Raw genomic sequence first — 12,253 nt, 5'->3', positions numbered from 1 at the left:
TTCTTGGGAGCTGCAATGTTCTTGAGACTGCAGGAGAGGGAGCACTTGGCCCATTTTATGAGCTTCTGGAGTCGACTGTGAGTGGTGAAAATATTGATGATTTGGATGCTGGTCGTATTATTTGGGTAAGTTTTTGGCACTTCTTCTTTCTCATTGTTATTTTGGGATTTTGATGATAATCTATGGTCATGTATTTTGGTTAGTTTTGGGCACCTCTTTCTAATTTAATGAATAATTTTTATTGTGCATTGAAATTTAACCATGTGGCATATAACTATTAACTATCCACAACAATTGCATGAATCCCATTTTCCATTCAGTTCTATTATGAGCCATCTCCTCCATTAAGTTAATTGTCATGTACTTCTTAATCCTATATCTAATCTTATCAATTCTCCTCGATGTTGCATTTAGTGGTCTCTCTTGGTACATGACTAAATCATCACATTTGATTCTCTCTCATTTATCCTCAATAGGACCAATCTCTAATTTCCTGTGAATGCACACATTTCTTATCCTATCTTTAGTGTATAATGTATATGTGGCATATAGCTAGCCAATAATAAAAATAATAGGCTTTTAGGTAAGAGTAGGAAGGAGCCTATACTATCTTTTACTTTATTTGTTCTGAAGCCAGATAAGTATAGGTATATATAGTTGAAACTATTATGTCTCTTTAAAATATTCGTCATAAATAATGTCTAGTTGTTCTTTTATTTCTGATAACTTTGACCGATACCTTTATAATTTGGATTGAAACTGTGTTTTCTTGCATTGTAAATATTGCATAAACCTACACCCCTAATCTTGATCCAATTTTGTGTACCAATTCATGGTGTATGTGATTTTAGAAGCAAAAATTATAGAACTATACGGCCAATTGATCCAATGAGCCCTTTTATTGTATTTAACTTTAGTAGTTACTAGTTAGTCTTGTTAGATAAATTTACATTTTTTTGGGATTTTAATATGTCTTTAAAGTTTGAGTTTGATATTGATTGTTTAATACCATGAAATCATGGTTTTTAAATTTTTGAAAAGACGAAGTTTTCTGTTTTTTTCATAATCCTTAGTTTACATGTTTTCAAATGCATTTATATGTCCCTTATTTATCCACATGCAAACACATAATGCATCCTTGCTCAGCAAATGACTCTTAAAATATTTCAAGTGTTTCTATCTAAAAAAAAATCTAAGTGTACCATGATTCCTGATTAAGCCTATGCGCTATTTTCTGCATGCTGTTCAGAGTGGGCTATTGTGCACACATATTTACACTAGTAATAAAAAATACCATGAATTGTGTCAACTTTGTGGTTTTGGTAATGTTGTTATTACACTCTGTTCCCTTGTCTTGTTAAGGTTGCGTTCATAGTCTTTTTTTATTGGGGTCATAATAAACATCATGGGTTGTTACTGTTTATCAATATCTAATATACATATTCTTTTAATATTATATATATATACTATTAGTAATTATAAGATATATATACATATATATTATAATATAGAAGAGAGAGAGAAGAGAGAGACGAGAGAGAGATTAATGGGTATGCCTGTCATAGAAGGATTTCCTCAACTATGATCCTCTAAAAAACACATATTGAGCGATCATTATGATACCTGGCGGTGAAATCTTGCTCTACATTATTAAAGACCCAACAAACCAAGTATGGGGTGAAATCGTGTTGTTGACCTACCATCGGAGCACTGTAGAGTTCATATTCATTCAAAACCGTTAAAATTGAAAGAGTGATGAAGGTTCAAACGAAGACGTTTCACCCTAATTGTGTTTGGGGTTTAAGAATAGCAATCAAAGTTCAACGGAGCGTATCATCCCCGAAGTTCGTCTCAAAATATGACTTTAGATGAGCAGATAGAGCATCCTCCTATGAAGGATAGCCATATATTCATATTAGATATATATATAAAATATAATATAATTACCCTATAGTATAGTATAATATATATATTTACACACTTACTGTTCTAACCTTAAAGTGGCGTTCCACATCGAGTTCTTATGGACAATGAGTGATTAGCTTTTTGAGCTATCATTACTGGATATCCTCCGCTATAACCTTGTCTAGTCATATTCTTAAACCCCAACACCACAAATTATGGTGGAATCGTTGTGGCTTGAATCTCCTCGAGCATGTAAGCTATTCATCGAAAACCGTTAAAATGATAAGCGAAGGATGAAGGTCAAAACACAACACGAGTTATACACAAATTTGTGTGTGGGTTATTAGAATATTAGTATAAAGTTCGTCAAGGAGCGGATCATCCACATTAATCTTTATTCAATCAAGTAACATCAAATGGATATAAGAATCAATGGAACGTCCCTTTAAGTTTGAGCAAAGCGTTGCCTAGTGATTCAGTCATATAATATATATATATATATACTATTATATATATGTATATATTATAATATTTATATTATATTATATTATTACTACTATATAGAGAGAGAGAGAGAGAAGGTTACCTAAGGCTGACACCCGTTAGATCGCACACCTAAGGACGGCGTAATCACATCATTTCTTTTTTTTGTGATCACTACCATTGAACTTGATCTACATGTTCTAAACCAAAACAATTTAAAAATTTTGGTGAACCCTCGGTGTTTGACACTTCGTTGACGTGCACGAAAGTCTAAATTCATTCAAACAGTTAAAATTATAGTGAGTGATGAAAGGGTTAAACACATCGATTTTTACCCCAAAATTGTATGTTGTGATTTAAAAAGTGAGATCTAAGTTCAACGGAGCGAATCGCAAAAAAAAAAAAACAGAGAAATGATGGTGATTTTAGACTGCTCCTATTGTATCTAAGGTGTCACCTAGGAAAACATCTCATTATATATTATAATAAATAAACTAACTAAATTATATATACATCACAATTATATATAAATATTCGTCATATTGCTATAATATATTATATATTTATTAATAAGAGAGATAAGATAGATTAATTGGTATCTTGTGCATAGAGAGGATTTCTCTTTGAGCTATGTGGCACATCCCCTACATCCTCAAACACATAAAGTAAGAAGAGAGAGTGTGTGTATTTGTAGATTCATGTCTACTGTATGAGACTGGTCGGGATTGTGCTACATAAGGGAGAAGAGTAGGAAAATCCCTGCCTTTACAAGGATACCATAATCTCAATATTATAATATAATATAATATAAAATATTATATATTATATAGTTATATATATTATTATTAATATATATAAGTTACAGTGGTCTAATATACATATTCTTTTAATATTATATATATATACTATTAGTAATTATAAGATATATATACATATATATTATAATATAGAAGAGAGAGAGAAGAGAGAGACGAGAGAGAGATTAATGGGTATGCCTGTCATAGAAGGATTTCCTCAACTATGATCCTCTAAAAAACACATATTGAGCGATCATTATGATACCTGGCGGTGAAATCTTGCTCTACATTATTAAAGACCCAACAAACCAAGTATGGGGTGAAATCGTGTTGTTGACCTACCATCGGAGCACTGTAGAGTTCATATTCATTCAAAACCGTTAAAATTGAAAGAGTGATGAAGGTTCAAACGAAGACGTTTCACCCTAATTGTGTTTGGGGTTTAAGAATAGCAATCAAAGTTCAACGGAGCGTATCATCCCCGAAGTTCGTCTCAAAATATGACTTTAGATGAGCAGATAGAGCATCCTCCTATGAAGGATAGCCATATATTCATATTAGATATATATATAAAATATAATATAATTACCCTATAGTATAGTATAATATATATATTTACACACTTACTGTTCTAACCTTAAAGTGGCGTTCCACATCGAGTTCTTATGGACAATGAGTGATTAGCTTTTTGAGCTATCATTACTGGATATCCTCCGCTATAACCTTGTCTAGTCATATTCTTAAACCCCAACACCACAAATTATGGTGGAATCGTTGTGGCTTGAATCTCCTCGAGCATGTAAGCTATTCATCGAAAACCGTTAAAATGATAAGCGAAGGATGAAGGTCAAAACACAACACGAGTTATACACAAATTTGTGTGTGGGTTATTAGAATATTAGTATAAAGTTCGTCAAGGAGCGGATCATCCACATTAATCTTTATTCAATCAAGTAACATCAAATGGATATAAGAATCAATGGAACGTCCCTTTAAGTTTGAGCAAAGCGTTGCCTAGTGATTCAGTCATATAATATATATATATATATACTATTATATATATGTATATATTATAATATTTATATTATATTATATTATTACTACTATATAGAGAGAGAGAGAGAGAAGGTTACCTAAGGCTGACACCCGTTAGATCGCACACCTAAGGACGGCGTAATCACATCATTTCTTTTTTTTGTGATCACTACCATTGAACTTGATCTACATGTTCTAAACCAAAACAATTTAAAAATTTTGGTGAACCCTCGGTGTTTGACACTTCGTTGACGTGCACGAAAGTCTAAATTCATTCAAACAGTTAAAATTATAGTGAGTGATGAAAGGGTTAAACACATCGATTTTTACCCCAAAATTGTATGTTGTGATTTAAAAAGTGAGATCTAAGTTCAACGGAGCGAATCGCAAAAAAAAAAAAACAGAGAAATGATGGTGATTTTAGACTGCTCCTATTGTATCTAAGGTGTCACCTAGGAAAACATCTCATTATATATTATAATAAATAAACTAACTAAATTATATATACATCACAATTATATATAAATATTCGTCATATTGCTATAATATATTATATATTTATTAATAAGAGAGATAAGATAGATTAATTGGTATCTTGTGCATAGAGAGGATTTCTCTTTGAGCTATGTGGCACATCCCCTACATCCTCAAACACATAAAGTAAGAAGAGAGAGTGTGTGTATTTGTAGATTCATGTCTACTGTATGAGACTGGTCGGGATTGTGCTACATAAGGGAGAAGAGTAGGAAAATCCCTGCCTTTACAAGGATACCATAATCTCAATATTATAATATAATATAATATAAAATATTATATATTATATAGTTATATATATTATTATTAATATATATAAGTTACAGTGGTCTAATATACATATTCTTTTAATATTATATATATATACTATTAGTAATTATAAGATATATATACATATATATTATAATATAGAAGAGAGAGAGAAGAGAGAGACGAGAGAGAGATTAATGGGTATGCCTGTCATAGAAGGATTTCCTCAACTATGATCCTCTAAAAAACACATATTGAGCGATCATTATGATACCTGGCGGTGAAATCTTGCTCTACATTATTAAAGACCCAACAAACCAAGTATGGGGTGAAATCGTGTTGTTGACCTACCATCGGAGCACTGTAGAGTTCATATTCATTCAAAACCGTTAAAATTGAAAGAGTGATGAAGGTTCAAACGAAGACGTTTCACCCTAATTGTGTTTGGGGTTTAAGAATAGCAATCAAAGTTCAACGGAGCGTATCATCCCCGAAGTTCGTCTCAAAATATGACTTTAGATGAGCAGATAGAGCATCCTCCTATGAAGGATAGCCATATATTCATATTAGATATATATATAAAATATAATATAATTACCCTATAGTATAGTATAATATATATATTTACACACTTACTGTTCTAACCTTAAAGTGGCGTTCCACATCGAGTTCTTATGGACAATGAGTGATTAGCTTTTTGAGCTATCATTACTGGATATCCTCCGCTATAACCTTGTCTAGTCATATTCTTAAACCCCAACACCACAAATTATGGTGGAATCGTTGTGGCTTGAATCTCCTCGAGCATGTAAGCTATTCATCGAAAACCGTTAAAATGATAAGCGAAGGATGAAGGTCAAAACACAACACGAGTTATACACAAATTTGTGTGTGGGTTATTAGAATATTAGTATAAAGTTCGTCAAGGAGCGGATCATCCACATTAATCTTTATTCAATCAAGTAACATCAAATGGATATAAGAATCAATGGAACGTCCCTTTAAGTTTGAGCAAAGCGTTGCCTAGTGATTCAGTCATATAATATATATATATATATACTATTATATATATGTATATATTATAATATTTATATTATATTATATTATTACTACTATATAGAGAGAGAGAGAGAGAAGGTTACCTAAGGCTGACACCCGTTAGATCGCACACCTAAGGACGGCGTAATCACATCATTTCTTTTTTTTGTGATCACTACCATTGAACTTGATCTACATGTTCTAAACCAAAACAATTTAAAAATTTTGGTGAACCCTCGGTGTTTGACACTTCGTTGACGTGCACGAAAGTCTAAATTCATTCAAACAGTTAAAATTATAGTGAGTGATGAAAGGGTTAAACACATCGATTTTTACCCCAAAATTGTATGTTGTGATTTAAAAAGTGAGATCTAAGTTCAACGGAGCGAATCGCAAAAAAAAAAAAACAGAGAAATGATGGTGATTTTAGACTGCTCCTATTGTATCTAAGGTGTCACCTAGGAAAACATCTCATTATATATTATAATAAATAAACTAACTAAATTATATATACATCACAATTATATATAAATATTCGTCATATTGCTATAATATATTATATATTTATTAATAAGAGAGATAAGATAGATTAATTGGTATCTTGTGCATAGAGAGGATTTCTCTTTGAGCTATGTGGCACATCCCCTACATCCTCAAACACATAAAGTAAGAAGAGAGAGTGTGTGTATTTGTAGATTCATGTCTACTGTATGAGACTGGTCGGGATTGTGCTACATAAGGGAGAAGAGTAGGAAAATCCCTGCCTTTACAAGGATACCATAATCTCAATATTATAATATAATATAATATAAAATATTATATATTATATAGTTATATATATTATTATTAATATATATAAGTTACAGTGGTCTAATTGTGAGATACTGTCCACTAGAACTCTTTCTAGTCTTGTATAGGCTTCGCTATAGAAAAGCAAGAGAGAAGTCTCTCTCCAAAGTCACATACTTTCTGTCTTGATATTAGTTGCCTAAGCTTCAAAATTTGCTACCATTCTCTGATTTGTGATAACCATCGTCACCTCCGAGGGTAATATAAAAGCTTGAAAGTCTGTGGATTGGCTTGGAAACTACCTCATTTAGTCACTTGATCACCGCACTAAATGAACAACATCTCATCTACATTAAAGAAGAATAAGGGGGGGGGGTGGATCTGAGAGATTATGTTGAAAAAGAATTCCATACTTCTGATAGCACGCATTATAAGAGAAACTTGAACTAGAAAATTTTATTTTGTGCTATTAATCAGTGGTTATCACTTGGTAGTATTTTGTTCAAGCTGTAGTTCATATTCCTCTATGTTTTTATGGTTTCCCTGCTTGGTGTCGTTTGGTATGGTCGTAAGATTTTGGGGATTTGTGTATATACTCCTTAGATCATTTTTATTTGCAAAACTATCCCAAATCTCATTGTTTGCCAAACTACCCCTCAAAACATCAATTTTGGGGGGAAACCCCCTAAATCAACAAATCATCAACTTTGTTGGATATGATGAGTAAAAATTCGACTACGTTGATGTTTTTACATTGCAATTACATATTAGCCTATCAAAATTGACGATTTGTTTATTTAGGGGTATTTTTCCAAAGTTGATAATTTGGTGAGTAGTATTTTTATACACATGATTTAAGGGGGTATATATACAAAAAGGACTAATATTTTTTACCCTATTTAACTAACTACTCTTGTTTATTCTTTTTCCATTTTAACTGATTGTTCGTCAGCTTCATTTGGGAGTTAATAGTGGTGCAGCAAGGTTTGCTATTGAGACGCAAGCAGTGAACGAAGCTACTTTCCGTTGTCCTGATGAGCTAGGATGGAAGCCACAGGTAAACATTGAAAAATATTTTCTTTGGATTTATTAAATACTTTGATTCTAATTAGTAAACAAGTTCCTTGACATAATTTTTTGTGCTCAAATTTGATTTCAGAGAGTTCCGGTCTTCCCTTTAGACGGAGATATTTCACGAGTACGAGAGGTAAAATTGTTGTCGGGATTCATTTCATGTGACTGCATATAGTTTTGAAGCTAGGGAATTTTCTTTTTCATTTTTAATCTATAATAATAATATGACGTTTATAGTCTATAATTGTCGGATTAACATACTGTTGTCCCAAATATTTCTTGAAAGTGGTTTAAAAATGGTAGTCTAAAGTTGGACTTTCAGTATTTTGTATTTTATGGGTTTAGATAGAATCCTAGAGATCTTTTTCATAGTTTACAATTATTTGCGAGGCAATCAATAAACTTTTGATACTGAGCATATTTCATTACTCTCCTGGTATTTTAAGACATTCTAAAAAACTACCCTTACTTTACTCGGCTAATTGTGGATGGAACCCCCTATAGTATCATTTTGAGGTTCCTATTCCTCTACCTTTATTTTTGTAAATAGACTCCCTGGGTGAAAATTTTAGACTCTTTTAACCTCAGAGAAAAAGAAAATTGGTTTTGACAAATAGACCCCTAAGGGTAAAAGAGTGAAAAAAAATTCACTCAGAGTGCCTACCTGCAAAAAAAAAAAAAGGCTAGAGGGCTAGTAACTTCAGAACAACAGGGGCTTTATCCGTGATTAACCCTACTTTATTTTATTGGAAATAACTTATGTATTTCTGACATATTTCTTCAGACTTCTCTTCCCGTGGGAGAGATAACGAAGTCGTTGACAAGCATGGGATACCCCGTGATGCCTTCAGATGATGCTGGTCGCTTTGTGTGCAATTATGTGTACTATCATTCTCTTCGGTTCGCAGAGCATAATGGTAACAGATCTCTCTTTGTACATGTTCCTCTCTTTATGACGATCGATGAGGAGTCCCAGATGGAGTTCGTTGCTTCTCTTCTCGAGGTTCTGGCTTCTTTGCGTTATTAGCATTGTACGAAGGTGTTCTGAAGCCGCATTGTGCTTTCAAGAGCGCATGTGCTGTTGTGTGCTCACGACTGTAATCTGGGTCTAAAGACTGAAACTCTTGTATCCAAATAGATTTGTGTTTATTGGTTTGCTTGTGTTGCGTATGTTAAGTAGTGTTGTGTATATTAAGTAATTTGTGGTTGTGATGTGAGTGATTTGATATTCATTATTTTTGTCAAGGGTTGATTGCCGAGAGACCCTCTGTTGTTCTATTGTTGCAGATATACCCAGGATGAACTTCTTGGACTCTTTTGCCCTCAGAGAAAGAAAAAAAATATTTTCTTTTTTAAAATATACCTCCTGAGGGTAAAAGAGTCCCCAAAAAAATCACTCAGGAGGTTTATTTGCTATGTAAAGGGAAACGACGATATTAAACGTTGAGGTAATTGAAAATAGCATTTGCATGAAATGATAAATCATATATCTACCTTGAGGATATGAAAAATGATAATTGTTAGAATTAATATAAAACTATAATCATTGATCATTACCATAACTTCGGAGTTTTGGTGTAATGGTTAGAGGAACTAAATTTAAGATGGTATAAGAGCAACCTAGGTTCAAATCCCATCGGCCACGAATTAAATGCGGATTTTTTAAAAATTGACACTGTTACGTGAGTCCATGTTTCGACCCATAAAAAAGGGCCCTTAACCTGCGGGGGGCATGTTAGAATTAATATAAAACTATAATCCTTAATCATCACCATATCTTCGGAGTTTTTATGTAATGGTTAGAGGAACTAAATTTAAGAATAATATACTTTCCAATACATAATTAGAAAATTCTCTTACTTACGAGCTTTTGTGTTAACAACGATTATTTCAGATACACCATATCAAACTTTCGAATTCGAGAACAAATTCTTCAACACTTCATATTTACATGAACAAGAAAGAGTGAAGATGAATTGAGCAAGTGATGAAAATTTTTAGACTCGTTAGATTTCTTACATAAGAGCTCACAAATGCCTACTAATTAAATTGCATGGAAGTAACCCTGAGATGATAACCAAAGGTTTAGTCGAAACGTATCAAATCCTTACATGCTTCCCCAAAATTTTAATCTAGTAAAATGTAGTAAGCCTTTCCAGAATTTAAAAAAAAATGTGGAGATCCCCGTACCTCTCGCATGCTAAGCAAGCACTCTACAATCTGAGCTAGATTCCCAACCTCATTAATTAAGCCATGCTTTTTTTTTATATATAATTATTATCAATCTCCATATAAAGTGTGATACATCACGTAACTAGTCTAATGTGCGATTCTATTAATATAGGTAAAATTTTACTATAATTTTGTTGTATATTGTCAGTTTCGTAAAGAGTCCTTACCAAATCTGTTAAATCATTGTCATACAACAATTGATAGTCGAGATATAGGAGAAAATCTTTAAATCATTGTCATACAACAATTGAGTGGTTATACTTTTCTCTAATCTATGTGTGTCTATGTGGAATAAGTAAAATACAATTAAATAAAATATTTAAGTTATATCAATATTAAGAATTGTGTTGTTTTAATCTATATTATAAATGCTAATGTTGTTTGTTATTCCCAATATCATTCTTATTTTAACCGATATATATTAGGTGACGAGAATGATCGCGTTAAATAATCCATATCCATTATATAGTCTTTTTTTACATTCTAATTTTCGTACAGTGGTTAACTGAGTCCTTTTTTCCTTCTTTTTTTTTTGTAAAAGACAGTGAGCAGTTACTTTTCCTGTTCTATTAACAAGAGTTTAATAAAAACAACTCAAAAAAGTTCAGTCCAGTTTTACTTATTCATAACTCAGAATATTAAATGTTGAGAAAAAGATTATTTAAGGAAAATGTAACAAGTATATGGTTATGTCAATAACATTTAAACTCTATGAATGAAAAATATCTACTTAAAGTACTTACAAATATATTTGAGTATTTGTAAATATGAAATGATATCCGAACAATATACAAATTTAAAGGGAGAAAAAAAAACAAAGAGACGCAAAAAACTTTCCAAACTTTGTTTTGAGTGTAAATAATAATAATAAACTTTCTAACTCTAAATCAAATAATATTGTTTCATCCTAGGATCCAATTTTTTGCCATATGTATTCTACTTTAAATTTTTTTTTTACCAACCAAGATCCTTGTGGTTCAAGTTACAAGGTTAAATATGTTACTTTTACAATTTGGGGGTGTTTCGCAAATTGAAAGTGAATTGAGAATGTGTAAATTTTTTTTGCAACTCATTTTCATATCCATGTCAACTTACAAGTGAAGTACAATATTTGTTTGAAAAATAAAATTATTATTGAAAATGCAACATGGAGATGATGTGGCAAAATAAGATTAATCATTAAATGTAGTTAAGAATTATTTAATTAAAATTTGTTATTATTTTTTCATTTTCATTTCACTTCATCAAATTTTTAAAGGAAGTCAAAATTGCAATCCTAACAACTTTTTTGCATATCACTTCGTAACTAGTTACATGCAAACAAACACCTAAAATATTAAAAACACATCACTTTCTCATTTTCATTTTTCACTTGCATGCAAACAAATATCCCCTTAGTAGTTCTATATGCCAATCAACAAACTGTACGTAATTTGATCGGTTTAGGGAGAACTTAAGTGGTATTGTAGATATTTCAAAACATGTATTTTTAGCAAAAATATACCTCTCTTCCTGTATGTGGATAGGAGGCCTTGTCCACCAAACTTTTTATCCATTCATTTTGTCTCAAGATTTGTGCCATCAAAAGATGCACAAAACTTAAAAGATTCTTCATATCTATCACGGATCCCAATGCAATATCAACGGTTAAAAAAGTTGGTGGATGACTTATTCATATCTATCTGGTTCAAACACTGATGCTTGTGGGTGACAGTTTGTCGATGGATGAGACTAGAATGTCGCTTCTAGCGGATGATCTTCAAAAAATTACAACTAGTGATATAGCCACTGGTGGTAACAAAGAACAAGCGCATGGGTTTTTTGGCAGAGGAAGGGGCAATGAGCGAGGAAAAGGCAATGGAGGAAAGTCTAGATCAAAATCAAGACCTCATACGGAAAGACCGTGTTTCAGATACGGTGAGCTAGGGCATTTCAAAGTCAATTATCCTAACAAGAGAGTTGGTGGAAAAAAGAACAACAACAAGACTGAAAGACGAGAAGGCAAGGAAGAGGCGAGCTACGCTTCAGAGGAAGGGAGCGATACCTCCGGGAAGTGGATACTGTAGGATCTGAAATAGATACACTAGAACACTACAGGGGGGTGAATAGTGTTCTTT

The 12,253-nt window shown here is 32.3% G+C and overlaps 1 protein-coding gene across 1 annotated transcript in view; it reads left to right on the top strand.

The window, feature by feature from the left end:
- Positions 1–9,165, top strand: part of LOC109822149 (pyrrolidone-carboxylate peptidase-like) — a 10,109-nt gene extending 944 nt beyond the window's left edge. Inside the window, 4 exon segments of the mRNA XM_020388310.1 lie at positions 1–125; positions 7,783–7,887; positions 7,990–8,037; positions 8,689–9,165. The exon segment at positions 1–125 is cut by the window's left edge and continues 14 nt beyond it. Coding sequence (XP_020243899.1) covers positions 1–125; positions 7,783–7,887; positions 7,990–8,037; positions 8,689–8,931 — 521 coding nt within the window. The 3' untranslated portion in view covers positions 8,932–9,165.

This window comes from Asparagus officinalis, chromosome 8 (genome assembly GCF_001876935.1).
Source record: "Asparagus officinalis chromosome 8, Aspof.V1, whole genome shotgun sequence".
NCBI classification, from domain to species: Eukaryota; Viridiplantae; Streptophyta; class Magnoliopsida; order Asparagales; family Asparagaceae; genus Asparagus; species Asparagus officinalis.
Note: the sequence above shows the minus strand (reverse complement) of the source record. Positions and strands in the feature narration are given on the sequence as shown.